The 27,671-nt window shown below is 32.1% G+C and overlaps 3 protein-coding genes across 3 annotated transcripts; all 3 read left to right on the forward strand.

Moving 5' to 3' along the window:
- Positions 1 to 747: 747 nt before the first annotated feature.
- On the forward strand, positions 748 to 4,784 carry LOC122589002 (caffeoylshikimate esterase-like). The gene is made up of 8 exons (XM_043761230.1): positions 748 to 908; positions 1,028 to 1,060; positions 1,157 to 1,283; positions 1,528 to 1,674; positions 2,177 to 2,307; positions 3,909 to 4,046; positions 4,146 to 4,244; positions 4,349 to 4,784. The coding sequence occupies exons 1-8, from the start codon at positions 906 to 908 to the stop codon at positions 4,619 to 4,621; spliced, it is 951 nt and encodes a 316-aa protein (XP_043617165.1). The 5' UTR covers positions 748 to 905; the 3' UTR covers positions 4,622 to 4,784.
- Positions 4,785 to 7,751: 2,967 nt separating this feature from the next.
- On the forward strand, positions 7,752 to 19,358 carry LOC122589695 (caffeoylshikimate esterase-like). Its single transcript, XM_043762018.1, has 8 exons — positions 7,752 to 7,840; positions 7,953 to 7,985; positions 8,077 to 8,203; positions 8,514 to 8,660; positions 11,851 to 11,981; positions 18,488 to 18,625; positions 18,739 to 18,837; positions 18,951 to 19,358. The coding sequence occupies exons 1-8, from the start codon at positions 7,838 to 7,840 to the stop codon at positions 19,221 to 19,223; spliced, it is 951 nt and encodes a 316-aa protein (XP_043617953.1). The 5' UTR covers positions 7,752 to 7,837; the 3' UTR covers positions 19,224 to 19,358.
- Positions 19,359 to 20,549: 1,191 nt separating this feature from the next.
- On the forward strand, positions 20,550 to 27,394 carry LOC122589711 (caffeoylshikimate esterase-like). Its single transcript, XM_043762035.1, has 7 exons — positions 20,550 to 20,669; positions 20,775 to 20,901; positions 21,488 to 21,634; positions 23,551 to 23,681; positions 26,520 to 26,651; positions 26,764 to 26,862; positions 26,980 to 27,394. Exons 1-7 carry the CDS (start codon positions 20,640 to 20,642, stop codon positions 27,238 to 27,240), a joined length of 927 nt encoding a protein of 308 aa, XP_043617970.1. The 5' UTR covers positions 20,550 to 20,639; the 3' UTR covers positions 27,241 to 27,394.
- Positions 27,395 to 27,671: the final 277 nt, after the last annotated feature.

Raw genomic sequence — 27,671 nt, forward strand, 5'->3', positions numbered from 1 at the left:
ATGTAATCAAACTATATAAAAAACTACACCATTAAGCACATACTCATGTTAAGACTTAAGAGATCTCAAAAGATAATGGTTTATCTCATGCCAAAATTAACTAGGTAATTGGATAAATCAAATAAATCAAATGCCGATTATACTCTTCATTCTAATTAACTAGGTAATCGGATAAACTTTGTTTCTCCAAGTATATTTTATGTACATCACTGCTAAATTAGCATCAAAGTCACAAGAAAATTAAACAACAAACTTTCAGATAATCGAACATGTTGTAAAATCCTGTTACTATAGTATATGTTTCGATTTTATTTTTTTAAAACTATTTCTTTCTTTTTTTTATATATATAACATCAAAAGATAATTCAAATAAGATTAACTTGTTTTTTATGAAAATGATATGATTTGATTTTTCAGAATTTATTAAATACACTATGGATATTGAATAAGTTTCAAACGTATCCTAACACGTTTCTTACGGGCTTTGTAACTATTTATATTCGTACGCTTTCCATTATTACAAACACGTACTACTTGAACCTTATCTTTATCAATTAATTAATAAAATATAAAATCAAAATAACGAACTAACAAAGAAATAGATAATAAAAAAAGCCCACATGCTATAAATCCAAAAGACTAAACTGTATACAAAGCATCTCCCCAATATAAGCAGATATCACGTCTCTGATTCCATACACACACATTGTTATATATATATCCTAACAAGTCACAAATTCTATATATATTCTTTATATATATATTCATTCATTATTCATTAAACCTATATATTTTCTTCTACTAAATTTCATCGCAAAACCACCTTCTTGTTCTCCAAAATCTTAGGAACAATCCAAAGCTTGTGATTTTCACAAAGATTTAAATATCAAACAACACTTTATTTCATGGTATGTCTATATGTTCTTAATTACCAAGTTTTGTCGACTATACTATATTGAAAAATTCTTGATTTTTCTTGATTAATTTAGTTTTTGGTTCTGGGATTTGTGTTTTTGGTTGTTTTTAGGCCATGGAAGCTATAAATTTCAAATATGAAGAGGTAATATTCATAATCTTGGGTTATTTTTAATATTTTTTGCTCTGTTTTGTTCTGTTTTTTTTAAAGAATATGCATGAACATTTGTGAATTGTGTAGGAATTTATTGTTAATGCAAAAGGATTGGAGCTCTTTACATGTCGGTGGCTCCCTGTTGATTCCGAACCTAAAGCTTTGATATTTCTTAACCATGGATATGGCATGGAATGTAGTGTCTCCATGAAAGGTTAGTTTATTTCTATCATGTATCATTTGACTTTTTTGGTCAAAGTGTTAAGTTTTTGTAGTCAAGTTTAATGAAGTTTTGTCTAGGTTTATGTTAGAAAGATATATACATATTGTTAGATTTTTTAGACATGCTAAAAGTGGAAGTGTTTTTGAGTGCTAGAGTTAATGATATTTGGATTAACTTTGAACTTACTAATTTTACTATGTTTTGATAATAATTGGATTATAATGAATCTAAACAGGAGCTGCATCAAGGCTAGTGAAGGCAGGATTTGCGGTTTATGGAATTGATAATCAAGGACATGGGAAATCTTCTGGGCTTAAGGGCTATATTCCCTCTTTTGATGATTGTGTGACTGATTGCTCAGACTTTTTCACAAGTATTTGTGGTAAGTTATTTTATCTTTTTCACTTAAACAAAAAATAATATAAAAATTTGTTATTATATTCAAGTCAAAATGTTGATTTTTCAACATTGACTAGATCAATTACGACTTAGTTGAATGAGATTTTGGATGGGCTTTCTTGGTTTTTGGGATGACTATGAACACATACATATAATCATTGTTACCATTTTTATTGTATTGAAATAAAGTTGAAAACAGAAAACGATAAGAATATTAACGATACTCAGCGGCAAACAAATGATTTTGGTGAGCGGGTTGATGAGTTTTCTCCGGATCCTTTTGACTCATGGTAGTCTTTAGCCATTGTGTTACTTCGGACAGAGTTCGTACGATAAAATGTTTAGTTGGTTGTTTAAAAAAAAATAAATATTATGGATAGGCCAAATTGTATGGAGAAAATTAAGGCTATAGATAATTTTTTTCAAGGCTAGGTTGTGCTCTTAGAATATTCTAAAAGTATTAATGGGAATTTTATTTTCTTCAGAGAAAAGAGAGAACAAAAAGAAGATAAGGATATTGTTGGGAGAGTCCATGGGTGGAGCAATGGTTCTCTTGTTGCACAGGAAAAAGCCAGAGTATTGGGATGGAGGGGTCTTGGTGGCACCCATGTGTAAGGTGTGTATATTCTTCTTTTCTTCCTTTATTTTCAATTCAAATTCAAATATGGCAACTAATATATACATGTGCGTAGATATATATAGAGTTTAGGGTTTATGTGACTGTTAGACACCCAAGTTTGATTGTAGAATCCCTTATGTCTTGTTTTTTTAATCCATAAAAAGGGGCCATGAGGGGTTCTACACCCAATCTTGGGTGTTTAACAGTCACATATTTCATTTTTTCATATATATATATGTGTGCGTGTGTATTTTTTTAGTAAAGAAATTTTTATTATCAATTAATCATTATATTCAAAGACTCAAATATAAAAGTTTTATGGAAATATGCAAATGATTTATATTCCGATTACTTTCAATAATCACTAGTATGCAAATTATCAACACATAATGTTTACATAAATATATATCATTGTGCAGCAAATTGTCAACATGTAAAGGACTAAAATGTAAATCAGTACTTCTAAATGCAATGTGCGGAAACAATGCCTAGTACTAGTAGTATGAATGAAGCAATGTGTTGAATGTTCAATGTCAACTATGATGTATTTGAATGTCAAAAGTCATAGGGTTTGCCAAGTTGTCAATTTTATATTTAATCCTCTACCTCCTCCATTTATTACATAAAGTGGTTTTCCATGAACTAAAAGGGCATTGTTTTAGTATGTGGTTTCCTTAAAAGAAAAACAAAAATGGAAAATTTCCAACAAAAACAAAAGTTGCTATCAGTATTTCCTCTCTAAAAAAGTTATCTAAAAACATGCTGTTTTAGGTCATTCTTGCGTATTATCCCAAAAGTGTCAAAACAAACTAGGTTTAACGTTCTGTCTTGGAACTATTTGCTAAAAATGTCACTTAATACGTTTGAAATGATACGGGCAACAAGAATGATGATGATATGAACCTAACATCTATAATTGTTACTTTGAGAAATATATCCTTTTAAGTTTGCCACTACATATTTAGCAAAATGTGTTTTAGTTAATTAAACTACATTGCTTCCTAAAGAATCAAGTTATTCAAACCTCTATATGTTTACTTATAGTAAGACAACTAAATGTATGTGATCCCATACACAGTGCCGTACCATAGATTTTATAGGCCTTGTGCTGCATTATTTATAAGGATCTTTATCCATATTATTTACGTATTCTTTCATTTTATAAAATAAAAAAAATTACCTTTTATAATTAGCAATAATTAGCAATTTCAAACAGAAACACAATATCACATTGTAATCGTTGGGTATTATGATATGAATATTTAATATTAGCAAAAGATAATTGTAATTTTTGGGCCCTTAAACAAAACTAGGCCCTGTTCGTTTGAACATGTTAAACACCCTCAAATCCGGCCCTGCCCATACACCAACTTATTTAATATTCATCTAGTGTGCGTTTACTCTTTGTATGTATGTGATGATAATTTGATTGCGTGGAAAATGATACTCGAATCCTATAATTTATGCCCTCAAATAGTCAAAACATCCTGCTCGACGATAAACAATATTGTACTAATATCTAAAGAAAATTAATTGTTTCTATAGTATCATCTCCAATGTTCCCATTCCTAACCTCGGATTTTTAAATATATTTTCAGATTGCGGATGATATCAAGCCACCTCAAATTGTGATTAATGTATTGACAAAACTTACAAAATTTATTCCAACATGGAAGATTGTCCCGGGTCAAGATATTGTTGATATTGCATTTAGAGACCCTGAAGTGAGAAAAGAGGTAAAAACATGTTCTATGATTCTTTCTTTCCTACTTATAACACATTGTTGTTAATGTTGTAGATTGATTTATGAATATATATGAATATGTGTGTGACAGGTTCGTAATAACCCGTTATGTTATAAAGGCCGAGTGCGTCTACAAACTGCGAATCAACTACTAAATGTTAGTTTAGACCTTGAAAAGAGGCTCCAAGAGGTATGTTTTGGTTGTGCTATGTTTATTTTTCTCATATATAACTATATGAAAAGGTTATTACCTTGTAATTAAAAGCTTTAACATGTTCTGTTTTATTTAATCAGGTTACATTTCCATTTCTTGTCTGCCATGGAGAAGCGGATAAGGTGACTGATCCCACCGTGAGCAAGCTCTTATACGATAATGCAACAAGCTTTGATAAGACGATCAAGTTGTATCCAGAAATGTGGCACTCTCTCACGTACGGAGAGTTCCCTCAGAACATAGATATTGTGTTTGGCGACATCATTAGTTGGATTGATGGGAGAATTGCTAACGCAAACTCAAGATTGGAGAGGGAACAAAAGAATGCAAATGACGACTTGAAGCAAACTTAAGTTGCTGGATTAACCACGAACACGACATACTTTAGAGCTATTATTCTCAATACATACACTGAGATATATTGTTGTAAACAACAGATTGTTGAATATTTATAGTAAAGATTGCAATTGTCTCTTGTGTAACACTAGGAACATGATAACACAACTTCTATTTCAATACGGAGTATTTGATTAAAATCATATACAAAATAGGGCTTAGCTTGTGGCGCTGGAGGAGATAAGTTTTGAAAGTTTTTTTTAGTACAAATCCTACGGAAGCAATGCTTCATGAAATATGTCTTCAAACTAATAACCTGCACACAAACACACACATACTTATAGTTTTAGGTTATCGTGGGAAGTGTGCAAAACACTAATATGCAATACAGTGTCGATAAAAAACATATAATTAAGTTAAATATTTCTTTTCTATCGACACTGTATATCGTTATTAACTAAGATGTACCATGCAAACTAAGATGCCCATTTTAGTAACTAAGATGCATATTAGTGTAGCTAATATGTATATATTTTAATTCCCATTAATATACATAGTCATCATATAAGATGCCCATCTTAATAACTAAGATGCATATTAGTGTAGCTAATATGTATATATTTTAATTCCCATTAATATACATCTTAACTTCATCGATCCCCACCAATTCATCATCCATGGCAGACCTTGATGGCTAAGGGTAGCGTCCGAACTGTATCCAACCACCCCATCTTTGGATCGTTCCGACGTCCATTAAATCTAAACCATCTTCAAATTTTCTATAGAAAGGTTAAAAACATTGTTACCTATTTTCTTATAGAATATTATTCAAAAACTATAATTTAAACGTGTTTTATGATTTCATATGTTTTTCACAACCAAACACGCCCTTAGCATTATTCGCACACTAAGATACTTCCTACCACAACATCCACCCCTTTATATATACCCTTGTTTATAAAACCTTTTCTTGCAAGAATTGTAAAAACTTTTAAGTTATTTATTACATCACGTGTTTTTTAAATTTTATTTACATGTAAAATGTTATAAAAGTTCATGTTGTAGAAATTTTTTTGTCGAAATCTTTGAAGGCGATGGATAAACGGTTTAAAAAGGGAAATTGAATTAAATTTGAGCCATATTTTGGAAGGGTAGACTATGGCTGTCAATGGGTTCGGGTTGGCGGTTTCAGGTTGCAGGTTGACGGGTCGAAAATCTCTGACCCTAACCAAACCCACTAAAAATTTCAGGTTAGAAATTTCAACCCTGACCCATGACCTGTCAACCGGAACCCAACACAACAACCTGAAAAAAAATCAGGTTCGCGGGTGACGGGTCGAGTTTCGGGTTGACGAATCAAATGGGTTGGTGGGTTGCCAGGTTGATTTTAGGTCATATGGGTTGTGGGTTGGTGGGTAAACTTCAGGTCAAATGGGTCATGGGTTGGCTGGTCAAATGGGTTGTTGGGTCGATCTAATAAAAGGAATTATATAAATTTAAACTATTTTTATGTTGACGGGTCGACTTGTTAACCCCAAAGGTCAACCTGATCCAAACCTGAAAAAATCAGGTTAATGGGTTAACTGGTCGAGATGTTACAACCAGAACCTGATTTTCTTCGGGTTGGGTTTAAGTTAAGATTCGATTTGGGTCGAGATTGACAACCCTAGGTAGACCCTAGCTTGCACCCATGATGTGTTCACAACTTTGATTTCCTGACAACCAAATTTGAGTCCTTTTGAAGAAGATAACCACACCCAAGTAATTACCAGACTCTAATCCACGCGATGCAATGCTAATGGTGGTAGCGATAGCGGGTGCTAGTGGCGGCGATAGTGACGAGTAATCTAAATTATTGATGTAAAAGTAATTCATTTAAGAATGGTAGTATAGTTATTTTAGAAGTTGAAGAATAAATGTTAGTAAAATATTTCATTAAGAGTATTTTTGTTAAACCAAGTATATCTAATACTATCTTATAAAGCATTTTGCCATTTTTTTTAAGAAAGATGATTTAAACTACCCAAAATACTTTTATTCCTTATTCGCTAATTTAAAATCTCTACCTGATATACCTATAATAACCTTGAATCTCAACTACTCATTTTTTTTCTCTCCTCAAATCTTAACCATTCATTTTTTCCCCTCTCCTGCATAAATTATTTTATTCTTATAATTCATTCAAAATCTTTTATCTAAAAAACCGTACATCGATAAATATAAAAATTGTATGGGTGTTCTTAAAATTTCATGCTCTTTCATTAGAGATGTCATTCGATATACTTTCGACGAATTTTTAAATTCGATGGCGGAGCCCATACAACTAAAGCATTTGGCTATCACACTCTATGACTTATCACCTGCTATGACCTATCATCCCACCGCTACAACGCGCAGACACTATCTCTCGTTATGTAATAAGTGTATTGAATGTAAAGACATTTTGAGTAGATTGGACTTATAATTTAAAAATGAAAAAGCGGGTTGATGTTTTATATAATAAAATAAATATAAATATAGATATCTATAATCTCTTAGAAAGAGGATTAAGTTTAAGAAATTCAGCACAATTTTTGTTCCCAAAATACCCTCACTTTATTTTTAAAGTTTCAAACTTACCCTTTCAAACAAAAAAAACCCACACATCCTAGAAATACATATCTACGCAAACAAAAAACCCACCGGTGTCTTTCATTATTTTTCTTCTGATGCCGCCGACGCCAAAATCAAATCCCCACCGGTGTCTTTTTTTTTTTTTGTTATTTCATGTTTCGTATGCGATCACCATAAAGCCGCAACGCGCAGACACCGGGCTAGTAGATAGATATAGATATTAAAACTCTCTCCTGTTTCCATTATTACAATTTACAAACACGATACTACTTAATACATACAAGAATCTTTATCTTCATTATTTATATAAAGATCACTAACTAACAAGCAACTAGATTTAAAAAATGCCACATGAGATTAATCTATAACTCTTTATACAAAGCACTCCTCAATATATATAATTAAGCCAGATTTGACCTCTTTAACTTCATACGGAGTATCATTTATATATCCTTCTCAAATTCTATATACTTCATACGTTCATTCATTCTTCATAAAAAACCTAAATTTTCTCCAGTTAAATTTCATCGCAAGACCACCTTCTTGTTCTCCAAAATCTCAGGTACAATCCAACATTTTGATTTCCACAAAGAGTTAAACAACATACAATACTTTGTTTCATGGTATGTCTATCTGTTCTTACCAAGTTTTTCGACAATTTTATATTAGAACTCTTGTTTCTTGTTGATTAAAATACTTTTTGGTACTGGGGTTTGTGTTTTTTGTTTTATTTAGGCCATGGAAGGTTTAAATTTCAAATATGAACAGGTAATATTCATAATCTTGGGTCATTTTGATCAGTTATTGCTCTGTACGTTTTTGTCAATGAATATGCATGAACATTTGTGAATTGTTTTAGGAATTTATTGTTAATGAAAAAGGATTGGAGCTCTTTACATGTCGGTGGCTTCCTGTTGATTCTGAACCCAGAGCTTTAATATTTTTTAACCATGGATATGCCTCAGAATGTAGTGTCTCCATGAAAGGTTAGTGTATATCTATAATCTATCACATATTAGTTGACTTTTTAGGTCAAACTATCTACTTTTTGTGTAGTTTAATGACGTTTGTTTAGGTCTATGTTAGAAATATTGAATTGATTGATACGTATTGTTGGATTTTTTAAAGATGCTAAATTTTTATTTTTTTAATGTTTTTTTGGAGTGCTAGAGTTAATGATTTTTGGATTAACTTTGAACTTGAAATTACCAGGGTTGACGTACTAATAATTCTACATTACTTACTACTATGTTTTGATATTAATTAGATTATAATTAATATAATGAATCCAAACAGGAGCTGCATTAAGGCTTGTGAAGGCAGGATTTGCAGTTTATGGAATTGATAATCAAGGACATGGGAAATCTTCTGGGCTTAAGGGCTATATTCCCTCTTTTGATGATTGTGTGACTGATTGCTCTGATTTTTTCACAAGTATTTGTGGTAAGTAATTTTATTTTTATCAATTTTTAGAAAACAATATAAAAACTCTTAGTTTATTAAATTCAAGTCAAAATGTTAATTTTCCAACATTTACTAGATCAATTAGGACTTAGTTGAATGATGTTTTGGATGGGATTTCTTGGTTGGTGGGATGAGTGGATGACTATGAACATTTGAACACATATACCGTTTTTTTATAGTATACTTGTAGAAATTAAGTTAAACATAGAAAAATCCCACTCAGGCTAAGTAGGCCTCACAACCCAAACGGCGAATAAGAGATAGAATTTACTTAAAAAACCGGTTAAAATAAAATTTTTACATTTAGGAAACGATGAAAAGATAAAAATAATTAATGGATAATTAGTGGCGAACCTGGATTTTAATTTAGGTTGAGACAATAATTTATTAAACACAAACAAAAGATAACAAAAATATCATGGATAAGCCAGAATTTACTTATCTATAATACTTTATAAAATAAACTCAACTCTCCTCCTTAGTTAAGATTTTGAATACTTGAAGTACTCTCACAAATACAATATTTTTCTCATTCATCTACCCAAAATACCCCTAACATTTCAACCCACACAAATCTACGCTCAAATCTTAATCTAATTATCTATCTACATATATACTATACTAGTTTAAACCCCGTGCATTGCACGTTTATATCTTATTAATTTCTCTAAATTGCATACAATGAAAACAGTTATAAAATTTTATGTGAATAATTACATATCATAAAATAGGCGTTAATACAAATTCAAGTGTATAAACAAATAAATAAAAATATATATTCAAGTGCAAAAGTCTGGTTAAACTCCGTTTGAATATGTCCATATTGATGAAGGTAAGCAATTACCGTAAGTTTTCCAAACTAAAATACAAATTCTAAAGCAATCTATAAGAAATTTTAAGAGTTGTTGTCGCCGTCGTCAGTCGGCGCCCCCACCATCACACTGTCGCGCCACCGTTGTCGCTTTGTGTGAATATCCTTCTAGTTTTATAATTATGGATGAGACAATATATATATATATATAGGGAAAAGTGAGTATGGGGTTGTTCCTCATCTAAGCTTAGATGGAGAACCCCTCACACACAAATATTTTAATAATATATGTATTTAAACAAATGATGGGGCCCCCATGATATTTATGGATTAAAAAACCAAATTGTGAGGGGTTCTCCATCTAAACTTAGATGGAGGACAACCTCATACTCACTTCCCCCATATATATATATATATATATTCATATATCTCTTATTAAATTGAATTAGATAACTTAGATATCATTTTAATAAATTATGGGGTTAACAGCCTAGTGATATATAAGGAAGTCACCCTGTTAGGGCTTCGATTTGGGGAGACCTATGTTCGAGTCTAAGTGGACAAATGTTTTCTATAAGATGTTTGTTTTGCCTTTGGGCGGAATATTAGGGGGTTTTCCTTCTACATGGAGTTAAGTGAGAAGACTCTCTATCGAGTAACTGGTTAAAACAACATAATTTAAATCATTCGTTATAATATTCGATTCGACCCCGTCAAAAAATATATTATTTTAATACTATCAAGTACATACTAAATATTATTTAGCGAAATTTCAATATGTAAAGATATAAGAAAAAAGAGACCACTATATAAATTACAGTTCTATATTTATCTTTCTTCATAGTGTAAAACTTATATTCTTAAATTTAACTAAAAAACCTTAAATATTTTTGTTTAACATGTATGTTCATAGACGTATAAATAATCTTTATCTATATATTTTTGTCATGATTATTTTTTATGAAAAAATTAGGCAAAATCTTTTTTCAAGATCGAAACTTTTTTGAAGCAAAACTTGAGTGGTATCTCAGTTCTCCATGAGGGTCTTGGGCTTGGGAGACCTAGGTTCGATGCCTGAGGAGACAAATATTACTCCTATTAATTGTCGTGTCATTTAACAGATTAATAGGAGGTTTTTATCCCTTTGTGATTCCCTGAAAATTTGAGTGGCATCCTGCCCGAAAGACGTAAATTCCAATAAGTGAGACGAATAGACTCTGACCATTCGAACATTAAAAAAAAACAAATCTATTTTTGGTATTATTTAATTACTAAATTAAACATAATAAAAATACTAAATAGAAGACATGTATATTTATTAAGTATTAGAATATCTATTTTTGGGATGAAATTGTGACATCAACCGTGTGTGGCATGCATGTTTTTCATGAATTCGTAGATCTTCTGTTCGACTCTTTGTTGCCCATCTTTGAGGTATATTTTTAAGTATTTCATTGAGTATAATTATGTAGATGTGGCGGTGAGTGTCAAGTTTTTAAACATAAGCATATAACGATGACACGTAGGATAAATACGATGTATGATAAATATGACACGTAGGATAAATGCATAGGTGGCAGCTTACGTGTCAATCCTTAAGAGATAAATGACGTGAGAACGCCACGTAGGAAAAAGATGATGTGGCGATCAAAGAAGTATGCCACGTATACGCTTTGAGATAGAGAATTATATATATATATATATATATATATATATATATATATATATATATAGGGGTTGGGTATTGTAAAACAAGTATTAAAGTAAAACAAATAAGACATGATATTGACCCTTGGATCATGGTTAAACTGATGCACGAAGATTCACGAAGCAATTGATGCACACTGATTTTCATGTTGCACGGTGATCTTCAGTGAAGAAAAATCTATTGTTTTATTTGTTTTACTTTAATACTTGTTTTATTTTACCTAAAACCTATATATATATATATATATATATATATATATAGAGAGAGAGAGAGATTAGTAAAACAAATATTATTTTGTTGAATTTTAAGTTTCAATATTCCACAAATCATCAAAATCACATTATCAATAACTTACACTACTTGTTGGCTTGTCGCCGCCACCAACACCACCACCACCACCACTACTGTTGACGCTACCGCCGCACGCCATCATTCGTTACTGCCACCGTCGTCGCCATTACATCGCGACCATCACTGTCACCTCCACCACCGCTGCACGCTGCCACCACCTGTCACCGCCATATCGCGCAGATACCCTTCTAGTATGAAACAAAAAGGCTAAAATTAATTTCTTTAAGGCTGGGTGGTGACCAATTATGTGGCTCTTCCCGCTTACTACAATTGATTAATGGGAATGTTATTTTGTACAGAAAGAAGAGAGAACAAAAAAAAGATAAGAATATTGTATGGAGAGTCCATGGGTGGAGCAATGGTTCTGTTGTTGCATAGGAAAAAGCCAGAGTATTGGGATGGTGGTGTTTTGCTAGCACCCATGTGTAAGGTGTGTATATTCTTCTTCTTTTCTTCCTTTAGGTTCAGTTCGATTCAAATTCAAATAATATGTACAGAGTGTGTAGTCGTGTAGATTTATGTGCGCGTATGTAAATTTTTTTTTTAACCTAACACTCATAAATAAAATTGGGTTAAGATCCACTCAAGACCAAGTTATGGATAATTTGATGAGTAAAGTTAGATCATCTCGACTATTGATTTAAAATCATGAGAAAATTATATTTTAGGTACATCAAGTTGTTAAAATTTTCACTTATAGTCTTTAAGTGATGAAATTACAATTTTCATACCCAAGTTGGCTATTTTTTCAGTTTTGGCACCACGTACAGACTCCGTTTATTTTTTTCGTAAACGATCTCACGTGATGAACACGCGAGGGGTATTTTAGTCTTTTGACCACCCCTTTTTTGATAAAATTATACTTTTGGTACCTCAAGTTGTCAAATTTTTCACTTTTGATACCTCAAGTAGACAACATATTTTTATTACACTCTCCAATTTTCATTTCACACATTAGCATCTATCAAACAACACACACTCAAAAATCAACACACATGATTTTTCTTATTTGTTGTTGGTGTAATTACGAGTGATGGTGGAGGAACTGAATACATTGGTGGATCGATGGCCGGAAAAAACTCATGTCGCCAGAAAAACGCACCCACCATTGATCTCTTTTCTTCATATTATTGAAAACCTTCTCACCCCTAAATTATCCTCTTCTTCAATCTGAATATGCTACAAACGAAACTTGATAGGTTTCTGCTACAAACGAGATCTGAACAGAATCTGCTACTTATGAATATTTTTTCTACAAATGAGATTAGATCGAAATCTCCAACTAAGGTGGTAGTTGTGGTGCCTGGTGGTAAGGGCAATAGTCGGCAACCCTTTCTGGTAGTGTATGACTTATATAAGAGATCTGAATCTATTTATGCATGTTTATGTATTGGATTTGGTATGGTATAAAGATCTAGATATACATGGACATATGGAATTATGGATGATCTGATATATATATATATATATATATATATATATATATATATATATATATATTTCGCTTGAAAAGAGGAGTGTGTGTTGTTTGATAGATGTTAATGTGTGAGATGAATATTGGAAAGTGTAATAAAAATATGTTGTCTACTTGACGTACCAAAAGTGAAAAAATTGACAACTTGAGGTACCAAAAGTGTAGTTTTCTCAAAAAGAGGGGTGGTCAAAAGACTAAAGTACCCCTCACGTGTTCATCACGTGAGAGCGTTAACGAAAAAAATAAACGGAGTCTGTGAGTGTTACCAAAACTGAAAAAAATAGCCAACTTGAGGTATAAATACTGCAATTTCTTCACTTAGAGAATATAAGTGAAAAAATTGACAGCTTGAGGTACCAAAAGTGTAATTTTCTCTAAAATCAATGATCAAGATTCATAAATGATAAATGAATCTTGATTATTGATTTTAATCCATGAAACGACACGACTCGATTAAAGAAAAACTAAGAATTTTTTATTTTTTTATTTTTTTTTATTTTTTTTTTTTACGCCCAGGTGTGCCACATGCTATATGCATGTGCCACATTTTTGAGTTAAAATCTGAATAGAGGCAAATATGTGCCACATGCTGTATTTCATGTGCCACATGCTGTATTTCATGTGCCACATATCCTGACTTCAAGTTTTCCATGTGCCACATCCAAATTGTATGTGCCACACAAATGACCAAAATCCGAACAGAACCAAAACTGTGCCACATACCTTTTCTGTACGTGCCACATATTTTCGCTGAACAACAAGATGACCCTTTATAACACTTGACTCAACTTGCAATCTTTAAGACTCATTTCCAAGCTTTCAAACACTGATTATGGACACAATTTGAACTTAAAAGGTAAAGTAATATCTTTACAAACTTCATTCAACAGAATGTACAAAGATAACAACTCATGGGTACTTTACCCAATTTGTCACATTATCCAAAACACCATTTTGACTTCAATTTATCAAGACTAGTTACAAACACCACAATGTACAATTTACATATCCATAAGATTCAAAATGCCAAGATTGTACCAAGAGCCATATGAGGTGGGATGCACTAAGTCTCTAACCAAAGAATACCATTCTTCCGTGAATGGCCAAAAATACCTTCGAGTCAACTAGCACTCCAAAAATCAACACTTCAAATCAACAATACCTAGTTCCTTCTTCCGGAACCACCTATAAAATGGTAAACAACTAAAATATAAGCAAAGGCTTAGTGAATATACTTGCATACAATTATACATACGAAGGACGGCAAAAACACAAAAGACTATCGCATGTAGCCAATGATACCGTCATATCATCACTTGCATACTCACTTTTGCGCTAACAAAACATACATGGATCCACACACGCTAAACAATCATCAACATGATCAACTATCGGGATTCTTAGGCCCCGGAGGTTCTTAGGCCTCATAAACACTATGCCCCATATGGGCCTACGCCGAATCAATCACCACACATGGATAAATAAACTTCAACATGATGTGGTCAACACCACACATGGACAAAAAGGCTTCAACATGATGTGGTCGATTGACCCAACGTATACATAAAGGTATGCAAGAGTACTCACCTCCTCTGCGACTATCAACAATCAACAATGCAACAACAAGTGCAAAGCTTTCAACCTATCAATACTAACGATTCACTAGCATTCCTATTCACCCAAACTCAATTTCCTTGAGTTGGCTTAAAATCAAGTTTCACTTAACAAAGCTCAATCTTTCTAACTCATCAATCTCAATAATCTATCATTTTGCTAAAAATCTCATTTTACCACCAACATGTGGCCATTTCATCTAGTTGCTCAAAATTACCAAATTCTCATTCACTAGCCTTTTTCAAACCCAAAACCCAATCCATTTGTCATTGAGTTACTTCCACCTTTAACAACAACATTAGGTAGTTCATTTTACCTTTTTCAACCACATTTCAATAACTAGAAAAAATTTCATCTTTTCTTGCAAACTCAAAATATTACTTAGAACTTATCAATTTCATAATCAAACACATCATATAACTTAATGACAACTAGGTTAACTAAGGAATTGGGAGAAATTAACTATAATTCATTTTCTAGCAAAAACCCCCAATTTGGTTCATCCATGAACCCTAATTTTTACAAGAAAAGATAAGGTTAAATTGGGGAAATTCCTTACCTCAACAATGCAGACAATTACTTAGGGTTTCAAATTCACAATTCCTTCCTCTTTCTCTCCCAATTTTCGGCCACCACCACAAAACCCACAAACCCTAACTTTACAATTCTTGAAAGAAAATAAATTGATGGTGATGATTGTTATGGTGATTTCTAGTCTTGCAATTGAAGGTATTTTGACTTTGATTTTGAAGGAAATGGAGTGGATTGCATGAGAAAGTGAGGAAGAAGAAGAATAGTGGAAATATGAATTAGATGAGTGTGTGGCTGGCACATCCTATGGGTGCCACGACCCATTTCCAATTTTTAGGGTATTTTACCCGCTATCCGTTAAAGTTTCAACTAAATTAACTCCATATCCAAAATTAAAATAGTAGGAAATTAATTTAATGTCAAAACTAATAAAAAGGGTTAATTTATTTATCTTTAGAAAAACTTGGGGTGTTACAATCCAGTGGTCAATAACCCTTCAATTTTACCCTCAAGTTACTTCTGACTTAAAGGATTCTCCGCCCATTGAAATTTACAGTATAGCTTTATGCAAAATGATATATATTCCAGTTGCTTTTTCTACTATGCAAATTATCAACACATAATGCTCATATAAACTACCATGATATCCTTGTAACGTGGCGGTGGTCATAACGGCGATATCGGGGGCGACTGTTGGTGGCGGAGACGATGTCGAGTGGTGTAAGTTATTGATGTAAAACAGTAAAAGTAGTTGATTTAAATTGTAAAGAGTTAATAGAGATATTTTAAAAGATAGATGATTGATATTGTAACTTAGTTATTATTGTTAATATGTATAAGTAGTGTATGTGAAAATATTTTAAAGTGTTTTAAATAAAAATATTACGCAAATTTCAACATTTTTAGAAATAAAGAGTTATTTTTCTTTTTTATAACATACTGTATTATAGATGCATCATCCGGCGGCAAATTTGTCAATCTCTAAAGAACTAAAATGTATATCCAGTACTTTTAATTTTTAAATGCAATGCGCGAAAACATGCCTAGTAGTGGCTAGTGCCTAGTGGTATGATTGTATGAATGAAGAAATGTGTTGAATGTCAACTAGAAGGTATTTGTTGAATGTCAAAGATCATAAGGTTTGTCAAGTAGTAAATTTTATATTTTATCTAGAACGGATAATTGCACCACATATATTATTTTAATGCATTTACTACACTGTATATGTTACATAGCATATTATACAAGTATGTAATGCACAACAGTGGTAAATTCATCAAATTTTGTGATACGAATATCACTTCCCATTTCATAAAATGGCTTTCCATGAACTTACGGGGAATTTTATATTTTATCCTCTACTTCCTCCATAGTTATGTGGTTTCTTAGGCCGCTCCCTATAAGGTCGTCGATGCCTCTTCGATAAGCTCGTCGACGTCGACCTTATAGGGACTCACTTCGTCGACCAGGAATCTTTCAAGGCAAGTCGGCCCATCGATGAACGAAGACGAGGAAGAAGGCGGGGTCCACGTTAACGTAAACAAAAAAAACAGATTTTTGTTAAAAGTTTGAATAAACAACGGCTAGTTTTTTTTTTTATCAATTTTTTAAACTTTCCCTATATATATATACACTCCCTTTTCACTCTCCTTCTTCACAACTTCTTCCATTTTCTCTACAATTTCTTTCGTTCTATTCACAACTCCAACAAACTCTTTCACCATGTCAAGCAACGAAAACCAAATTAACGATATCTGGACGACCAGACCGCCGATGAGTAGTGTGTTTTATTTTTAAATAATCGTAATGTTTTATTTTTAATGTTTTATTTTTAAGTGTGCTATGTGTTTTATTTTTAGTAGTAATGTTTAATTGTAATGTTTTTTTTAATTAAGTTGTAATGTTTAATATTTAATAAAATTAAGTAGTTTTTTAATTTTGTGTAAATATGAAATAAAAAAAATAAAAAGTGTGGAAGAGGGGTTATAGGGAGTGATTGTGGAAGAGATGGATGAAGAGAGAGAAAAGCTGACGTGGCAGTTTGGAAGAGGGTAAAGAAGAGATGTTATATGGAGAGGCCTTAGAAGAAAAGGAAAATTGGAAAATTTGCCACAAAAGTTAAAGTTACTATTAATATTTAATGTTAAAGAAAATTACATTTTTGGTACCTCAACTTGACAACTTTTGCACTTTTAGTCTCTAAGTCAAAAAATTACAGCTTTCATACATAAAGTTTTGTGTTTTTTTCACTTTTGGTACCACGTTCATACGGCGTTAAAAATTGCCGTTAACACCATCACGTGACGAACACGTGAGGGTAAAATAGTAATTTGGCCACCCCAATAGATTATATATGTATAAACACACATATTTTTCCCACCAAAATCATTATTCCTCTCTTGGAAAATAGTAGGGTAAAATAGTATTTATCCTTGCGTATTATCCCAAAATTGTCAAACAAACTAAGTTTAACGTTCTATCTTGGAAAATAATTGCTAAAAATTTCACTTAATTCAGATGGTATGGGCAACAAGAATGACGATCATATGAACCTAATTAACATCCATAAGTGTTACTTTGAGAAGTATGGAAAACGATACTCGATGCCTACAACTCATCCTACTCATATGATCTTGACGTAAACGTAACAAAATGAAATGATAGGACGAGGCAAGAGAAATGATAGAAATCCTACAATTCGGCCAAATGCAGCTTCAAAAATAATTTAAAAATAATGTTGTACTAATATTAAAAGAAATAATTGTTTTATAGTATCATTTCCGGATTGAGATCACCTAAAGTTAAAATCAACTTTATAGATAAATGGGAAAATTTTGATCCTTAATCAAGAGTTATTTAAATTTTTTTTTACAAATAAAGAGTCAAAATTCTTCCACTGCACGTCTGCACCTATTAAGTTATTTAAGTATATGGGATTAGTGCGCCGAAATGCAACAAACTATGTCCAAAAAGTTATAGTGTGCACGAACTAACGTTTTTTTTCTATTGAATGCATAAACTTAGTAAAAATGTTCAAATCATGCAATGTGTATACGTGCCAGCTCATACGAGCTGCCACGTGTAAACTTTTTTTTTTTGAACAGGCCACGTGTAAGGTTTTTTTTGGTCGGTCACAAAAAATTACATGATATAAACTTTTTTATTAAGTTTATGCATACAATAAAAAAAGTTAGTTCGTGCACACTATAACCTTTTGGGCATAGTTTGTTGCATTCTGACACACTAAACCCTAAGTATATCTATCCATCATTTCCAATGTTCCCATTTCTTAACCTTAGATTTTGGATATATTACAGATTGCAGATGATATTAAGCCACCTCAATTTGTGATTAATATGTTGACAAAACTTACAAATTTTATTCCGACATGGAAGATTGTCCCGGGTCAAGATATGATTGATATTGTTTTTAAAGACCCTGAAGTGAGAAAAGAGGTAAATTAAAGCATGTTCTATATTATCTATATATAATTTGTTTCCTATTCATAACATATTTTTGTTAATGTTGGAGATCGATTTACGAATATGAATGTGTGTGTGTGTGACAGGTTCGTAATAACCCGTTATGTTATAAAGGTCGAGTGCGTCTACAAACCGGGATAGAACTACTTAATGTTAGTTTAGACCTTGAAAAGAGGCTCCAAGAGGTATGTTTTGGTTGTGATATGTTTATTTTTCTCATATATAACTATATGAAAAGGTTATTGCCTTGTAAATTAAAAGCTCTTTTGCAATTACATGTTCTGTTTTATTTAATTAGGTTACATTTCCATTTCTTGTTTGCCATGGAGAAGCGGATAAGGTGACTGATCCTACCGTGAGCAAGCTGTTATACGATACTGCAACAAGCAGTGATAAGACGATCAAGTTGTATCCAGATATGTGGCACTCTCTCACGTACGGGGAGTTCCCTCATAACGTAGATATCGTGTTTGGTGATATCATTAGCTGGATTGATGGGAGAATTGCTAACGCAAACTCAAGATTGGAGAGGGAACAAAAGAATGCAAATGAAGATTTGAAGCAAAATTAAGTTGTTGGATTAACCACGAAAATGACATACTTTAGAATTATTGTTCTCAATACATATACTTAGATATATTGTTGTAAACAACAGATTGTTGAATGATTTATAGTAAAAATTGCAATTGTTTCTTGTGTAACATTATGAACATGATAACACAACTTCTATTTCAATACGGAGTATTTGATTATAATTATATACAAAAGAGGGCTTAGCTTGTGGCGCCGGAGGAGTCTTTTGAAAGTTATTTTAGTACAGTTCCCAAAGAAGCAATGCTTCATGAAATATGTTAATCTATACACGAACACACTCACACGCACACACACATACCTATAGTTTTAGGTTATTGTAGGAAGTATGCGAAACATTAATCTACAATATAGTGTCGATAATAAAACACATATAAGTTAAATGTTTCTTTTCTATCTATACTGTATGTCGTTATTAACAGATGTACTATATATACTAGTACTATGCAAATCTACAATGTCTAAGATGCACCATATCTTAATAAAATACTCATACCTATATATTAGTTAGGACGAGAATGTTTATTTATTGTATGTTTATTTTTAAATCTTTTTATGGTATATATGTTTCTAAATAAGGTATTGAATAGGTTTTCACAGATTTGGAAAATCGTTTCATGATATTTTTAAGTCGGTATATACTAATATTTCTAAAAAGTAAACAAATATCAACTTGGATGAGTAATTTTTTTTTTAAAATTAGTTTCTATTCAGACGTGCTAGAGACTATTTTTACCAGCGATTTGCTGGACCTCCAACCTCCTACTAATGAAAAATACCTTGAGATGAGAAACCAAGACTTAAACTTGAGACCTTGAAAATAACTCACATCCAGACCCATATAATAGATTTAGAATACTTTAAATTATAAGGTGGAGGATGGTTTTAATCTTGCATTTAGCTTTTGCTTTTGCTATTGAAAATTGATTTATTTAAGCATATGCTCATATGGCTGTTAAGCAAATAGATTAAAAAAAACAGATTAATGCTCATATGGTTGCTAAGCAAATAGATTAAAAAAAACCCACTTGAGATTAATCTATAATTCTTTATACAAAGCTCTTCTCAATATAATTAAGCCAGATTTGACCTCTCAGACTTCATATATACCATCGTTTATATTTCCTCTCAAATTCTATATTCTTTATACATTTATTCATTCTTCATATAAAACCTATATTTACTTCTGTTAAATTTCATCGCAAGACTTAAATTCTCAGGAAGAATCCAACGCTTTGATTCCCACAAAGAGTTAAACAACACACAACACTTTGTTACATGGTATGTCTATCTGTTCTTACCAAGTTTTTCGACAATACTATACAAGAATTCTTGTTTTTTCTTGATTAATTTACTTTTTGATACTGCGTTTTGTGTTTTTTGTTTTATATAGGCCATGGAAGGTTTAAATTTCAAATATGAAGAGGTAATATTCATAATCTTGGGTCATTTTTATTAGTTATTGCTCTGTTTAAATATGTTGCTCTGTTTTTGTCAATGAATATGCATGAACATTTGTGAATTGTTTTAGGAATTTATCGTTAATGAAAAAGGATTGGAGCTCTTTACATGTCGGTGGCTTCCTGTTGATTCTGAACCCAGAGCTTTAATATTTTTTAACCATGGATATGCCTCGGAATGTAGTGTCTCCATGAAAGGTTAGTTTATATCTATGAAAAATTAGTTGACTTTCTAGGTCAAACTATCTCCTTTTTGTAGTCAAGTTTAACGACGTTCGTTTAGGTTTATGTTAGAAATATTGATTGATACATTTTCTTTCACGGGGGAGTTTCTCTTAGAAATTTTGTGTTGCGATTCGACAGTGGGAGGTTTAGTATACGTAGTCTTAACCGTGTCTGCCGTAGATAGCTCTCTCGAAGTACAAATGCCTATTTAAAAAACCCGATTGGGGAATATCATCTACTAATCCGTCCAAAGGCATGACAATTAATAGGGTAAATCCTGCTCCTTCAAACTTGGTCTGGGTATATCCAAACCAAGTGCTCGTAGAGGGTCTTTTTATATCTACTCTAAGGCTTAAATACAAGATCTCTTGAATGCGGAAATGTCTTTTTAACTACTGAGCTTGAACACAAGACCAGTTAGATTGATACATATTGTTGGATTTTAAAGATGCTAAAAGTGGAAGTGCTTTTTTCAATGCTGGAATTGATGATTTTTGGATTAACTTTCAACTTGAAATTATGAGGGTTGACTTCCTAATAATATAATGAATCTAAACAGGAGCTGCATTAAGGCTTGTGAAGGCAGGATTTGCAGTTTATGGAATTGATAATCAAGGACATGGGAAATCTTCCGGGCTTAAGGGCTATATCCCCTCTTTTGAGGGTTGTGTGAATGATTGCTCAGATTTTTTCACAAGTATTTGTGGTAAGTTATTTTATTTTTTTGGATTTTGCTAAACAAGTCCTAAAGGCTTTCATTAAGGTGCATTAAATAGTTGTACACTTATCATAAATATTAGACGGTGAGTTTTTAATATGGAAACGTACAACATTTTTATACATGTTAAGTAAATCCCTAAAGGTTTTTTTAGTATTTTCCTATTTTTTTTTCACTTATTTAAAAAACAATATAAAAATTTTTAGTTTATTAAATTCGAGTCAAAATGTTGATTTTCCAACATTGATTAGATCATTAGTTGAATGAGGCTTTGGATTTACTTTCTAGGTTTGTGGGATGACTATGAACAGTTGAAAACACACATATACAATTCTTATAAATCCTATTTTTTTAAAATTAAGTTGAAAATAGAAAAATGCTACTAAGCCTAGGACGTACGGAAGTAGGGATAAGAAAAAACCGAATCAGAAAAACTGAAACAAAAAAAAACACAGAGAAAATCAAACCGTAAAAAGCCGAAAACCAAAAAAAGCTGATTACTTTGGTTTTCGTTTTCTAAAACCAAACGGATCGGTTTGGTTTTCAGTTTCATATAAAAAAATGATAAAAAATCAAACCGAACCAAATATATTTTAATTTATTTCATATTTATATCATATTACCCTTATATCTATAGTAAAAATGTTAACATATTTGAATTTTTGCCTTTTTAATGTATAATCAAAATAAATTGTATATTTTAGATGAAAACGTTAAACAAACTTAATTTGGTTTATAAAAAAATTATCCTCATTTTTTTAACACTCAAAATATATAATTAGTTAATAAAAAGCATTTGTATATTTTAGTTTTTATATCATATATTTTTCCTTACTAATCAAAAGTTAAAAACAAAACCGACCCACCCTGAACACAAAACCGACACATTGAGCCGAACCAAAACCGATTCTAATGATCTTGATTTTTTAAAAACCAAATGAATTTCAGTCTAAGACCAAAACCAACACTTGCTCACCTGTACTAGGAAGTAAGCCCCACAACCCAAAGCAGTAAAGAACAAACAATATTTGCTACAAAAGCCGACTAAATTAAGATTTGTACTTTTGTTGAAAGCTAAAAAGATAAGAATATACTTAGCGGCGAAGCTGGGACTTTGATTCAGGTTGAGACAATTAATCTATTAAACACAAACATAAGAAAACAAAAATGTTATGAATACGCCATAATTTACTTATATATATATAAAAAGGAAAATGATAAATCCTCCTAACAAATCCTCCTAAATATATTCCTAAGACTATTAGGAGCAAGGCGCCATATATATATCACTTTGCTCCAAAACGCCCTGGAACGCCAGAAAACGCCTGGAACATTGCCCCGAAAGGCGTTCTAGAGAGAGAAAGAGGGTGTGACGTTAAAAAATTGAAGCTCCATTTGAAGAAGAAAAAAGCAGTTGGAAATGTGGCCATCTGCAAAAAGTACTCCTTTTATCTTTACTCACCTGCAACAAGTACTCCTTTTGTTTACTTTTTTATCCTATTTAATATATAATATTATATCTATAAGTAAGGAACGCCTATAAGAAATAGAAGTCTTTGCTCTGTTGAAAAGTGAGAAACTCATCTTAGCCACGTGTCACTAGGAAAAGTAAAAAACGCTTCATAAGAGGAGCCTTGCTCCGGAAAGCCTAATATATCCACTTGTTAACACATGTAATCCATTAATTCTCTTTCCTAATCTCAACCCCTGATTTTTCATATGTCACGATCCTATTAATTAAGAGGATTTATCATCCTCTTAATTAAGAGGATTGATCATTACCCATAAAAAAAAAAGCTAAAGCTAAAGATAAGTTATTAAAGGCTGGGTGATGACTAATCCTACCCTCTACGTGGCTCTTCCCACTTACTAAAATTGATTAATGAGAATTTTATTCTCTTCAGAAAAAAGAGAGAATAAAAAAAAGATAAGAATATTGTTTGGAGAGTCCATGGGTGGAGCAATGGTTCTCTTGTTGCATAGGAAAAAGCCAGAGTATTGGGATGGTGGTGTTTTGCTAGCACCCATGTGTAAGGTGTGTATATTCTTCTTTTCTGCCTTTATTTTCAATTCGGATATGGCAACTAATATATACAGAGTGTGTGTAAATATTCTTTTGTAGTAAAGAAAATCTTTACAACCAACCAATCATTATATTTATTATTTAAAGCCTAAGTGTTCGATCTGTTTTTAGTCATTAAGTGTTGTGTTTACTAAGTGACTGAATGCATTATATGTTAAGTAAAATATAAATAGATGATATTTATTTTTGTTTATTAAGTTAAAAAAACATAAAATTTAACTATATTAAGTTCATAACTATTAAATTTATTAAGAAAAATGAAACAAGACAACTAATATATAAAATTTATAGTAATAGTAATATTTTGAAGCGACGTCTATTGACACACCCAAACAAAGCGTATTGTAAAATGTAAAATGATATATAGTCAAGATTGTTTTCACTACTATGCAAATTATCATCACATAGCTTACATAAATATAAATTTTGCGGCAAATTTGTTATAAAGGACTAAAATGTAAAATCCAGTACATTTAATTTCTATATGCAATGTGCGGAAACATGCCTAGTCGCTAGTGTGGTATGAATAAAGAAACGTGTTGAATGTTTTTTTCAAACTACAAGGTATCATTGAAATAAACATGATCTGAATCAAGTGAAAATATTTATTATATGGTCCTAAAGGTATTAAACATTTTTTTTTTTTTTATTGATTTCGGGTCTCAAAACAAGATGATTGAGTGATGATAGGATGATAAATTAGGCTGAAAGTGATGCACGAAATTAGTTGAGAGATTAATATGTGATTAACCTTAAATTAGTGTTAATGATTCTCTTACTTTAATAAGAGTATTTACACATCTAACCCCTTTGGTGTTTAATGTGTTCATTGTTAGTCCTCATAGTTTCAATCACCTAATAAGAAACCTTATAGTATGTCTTTATTATTAAATACGTCCATCGTATATTTAATTGTAATCATTTCAGTTATCGTCAATTATCATATCTGGAATAACAAACGATCGGTGACAGTCATGTTAATTTGGTTCTAACGTGTATTTGTTGATTGTCAAAAGTCAAGGTTTGCAAGTTGTCAATTTCATTTTTTTTGAGTAAATTACACTTTTCTTCCTTGAAGTTAGCACATTTTTTACTTTTGATCTCTAAACTTTAAAAATTACAATTTTGACCCTAAAATTGGCCAAGTTTTTCAATAATCGTCCTTTGGCCTTACGGCGTTAAAGAATGGCCGTTAAAGTACGTACGTACTAGACACGTGAGGGCACTAATGTCATTTCACCTTACACCGAGGGATGAAAAGTGAAAAAATAGCTGCTTGAGGGACGTAAAGTGAAAATAGCTAATTGCGAGACGGAAAATGAAAATCATACAAATAAATTTTTTCTTCCATTCTTTATTTTCTGATCATCTTTCCGATCATCTTTTCTGATGAAATTTTCAGACTAGACATTTATTTTCCCTTTACCCCCAAGCCTCTCCAATCACCACCACCTAATAACCACCAACAACAGTCGCCGAACAAGCTACCGCCATCTGTAACCAACACCAGCCCCCACCGTCTATAACCATCACGAGCCACTTCCATTCACCGCCACCTCCGACCACCACCGCCTATAATTACCACCAGCCACCGCTGCCTACAATTACCACCAAACACCGCCGTCTACAGTCACCTCCAACCACCGTCGTATACATTCACCACCAACCAAACGCCGCCGACTAGAATCACCACCAACTAACCGCCGCCGACTAGAATCACCTGCCAACCGCCGCCGACTAGAATCACCACAAACTAACCGCCACCACCTAGAAAAGAAAAAAAAAAAGATAACTGACATGTTTGAACTATAATTTGTTTGATTGGTATAGTAGTGTTTTGAATGTCATGAATTTGAGTAAATGATTTTGTTTGTGGTTTGGATTTGGATTCAAAGCCCAGTTTTTATTAGGTATCATCGGAAAATAAATGTCTAGTCGGAAAATCCCATCGGTAAAAATGATCGGAGAAGATGATCGGAAAAGAAAGAATGAAAGAATAAATTTATTTGTATAATTTTCATTTTTCGTCCCTTAAGTAGCTATTTTTTCACTTTTCGTCCCTCAAGTAGCTATTTTTTCACTTGTCGTCCCTCGGTGTAAGGTGAAATGACATTAGTGCCCTCACGTGTCTAGCACGTGCGTACGTTAACAGCCAAAGGACGATTATTTAAAAAATTGGCCAACTTTAGAATTAAACTTGTAATTTTTAAAGTTTAGAGATCAAAAGTAAAAAATATGCCTACTTTAGGGACATAATCTCCATATTTTATCATCTACTTGCTCCATTTATTTCATAAAGTGGTTCTCTATGAACTTAAATGATATTATATATGTGGTTCCCTTAAGAGAAGCAAAATTAGAAAATTTCCAACAAAAGCCAAAGTTGCTATTAATATATATATTTTTTCCTAAAAAAGCTATATAGAAACATACTGTTTTATGTCATTTTTGCTTATTATCCCAAAATTTTAATGTTCAATCTTGGAAATTAATTGCTAAAAATGTCACTTAATTCGTTTGAAATGGTATGGGCAGCAAGAATGATGATCATATGAACCTAACATCCATATATAATTGTTACTTTGAGAAGTATGGAAACTGATACTTGATCTTACAATTTTTTTTGTGCATACAACTCATCCTACTCATATGATCTTGACGTAAACATAGCAAAGTGAAATGATAGAACGAGGCAAGAGAAATGATACGCAATCCTACAATTTGGCCAAATGCAACTTTGAAAAAATTAAATAAAATTGTACTAACCTTGGATTTTTAAATATATTTCAGATTGATGTCAAGCCACCTCAATTTGTGATTAATGTGTTGACAAAACTCACAAAATTTATTCCAACATGGAGGATTGTCCCGGGTCCAGATATGATTGATATTGTTTTTAAAGACCCTGAAGTGAGAAAAGAGGTAAATTAAAGCATGTTCTATATTATCTATATATAATTTGTTTCCTATTCATAACATATTTTGTTAATGTTGGGGATCGATTTACGAATATAAATGTGTGTGTGTGTGACAGGTTCGTAATAACCCGTTATGTTATAAAGGTCGAGTGCGTCTACAAACCGGGATAGAACTTCTAAATGTTAGTTTAGACCTTGAAAAGAGGCTCCAAGAGGTATGTTTTGGTTGTGCTATGTTTATTTTCCAGATGAAAATTAAGCTAGGTTACCTTATAAATTTAAAGCTATTTTGCAATAATTAACATGTTTTTTTTTTTTTTTAATTTAATCAGGTTACATTTCCGTTTCTTGTCTGCCATGGAGAAGCGGATAAGGCGACTGATCCTAGCGTGAGCAAGCTGTTATACGATACTGCAACAAGCAGTGATAAGACGATCAAGTTGTATCCAGATATGTGGCACTCTCTCACGTACGGGGAGTTGCCCGAGGACGTAGATATTGTGTTTGGTGACATCATTAGTTGGATTAATAGGAGAATTGCTAGCGCCAACACAAGATTGGAGAGGGAACCAATGAATGCAACGACGACTTGAAGCAAAAATAAGTTGCTAGCTGGATTAACCACGAGTTTGACACACTTAGAATTATTGTTCGCAATATATATACTTTGAAATATTGTTGTTTGTCGAATTATTTATAGTGAGTATGGAGTTGTCACACATCCAACTTGGCTGAAAACCTTTTACATCTTACCTTACATAATTTTTGCAATGCCACTTTTCATTTTGTGCAAAATATATTTTAAAAATTTCAATTGTGAGCGGTTTTTTCACACAAGTTAGGCGTATAACAACACCATATTCATTTTCCCTAAGTATACAAATTTTTTTCTTATGCTCCACTAGAGATATGTATATGTTAATATTTGTTAAAGGTTTGTTTAATACTTAGCTTAGGGTATAATAATGTAATTAGTTATTTATCTTTGATGTTTAAGCCTCTGAATTCTTTGAGTTTTCTTCAA

This window comes from Erigeron canadensis, chromosome 2 (assembly GCF_010389155.1).
Source record: "Erigeron canadensis isolate Cc75 chromosome 2, C_canadensis_v1, whole genome shotgun sequence".
Taxonomy (NCBI): Eukaryota; Viridiplantae; Streptophyta; class Magnoliopsida; order Asterales; family Asteraceae; genus Erigeron; species Erigeron canadensis.

Bases quoted from the DNA above. Each gene is read 5' to 3' on its own strand.
- LOC122589711 (XM_043762035.1), top strand. From the start codon at position 20,640: ATGGAAGGTTTAAATTTCAAATATGAAGAG. The intron at 20,670-20,774 runs GTAATATTCATA...GAATTGTTTTAG, and splicing joins TAAATTTCAAATATGAAGAG to GAATTTATCGTTAATGAAAA. The intron at 26,652-26,763 runs GTAAATTAAAGC...TGTGTGTGACAG, and splicing joins ACCCTGAAGTGAGAAAAGAG to GTTCGTAATAACCCGTTATG.
- LOC122589695 (XM_043762018.1), top strand. The intron at 7,986-8,076 runs GTAATATTCATA...GAATTGTTTTAG, and splicing joins TAAATTTCAAATATGAACAG to GAATTTATTGTTAATGAAAA. The intron at 8,661-11,850 runs GTAAGTAATTTT...TATTTTGTACAG, and splicing joins TTTTTTCACAAGTATTTGTG to AAAGAAGAGAGAACAAAAAA.
- LOC122589002 (XM_043761230.1), top strand. The intron at 2,308-3,908 runs GTGTGTATATTC...ATATATTTTCAG, and splicing joins TGGTGGCACCCATGTGTAAG to ATTGCGGATGATATCAAGCC. The intron at 4,047-4,145 runs GTAAAAACATGT...TGTGTGTGACAG, and splicing joins ACCCTGAAGTGAGAAAAGAG to GTTCGTAATAACCCGTTATG.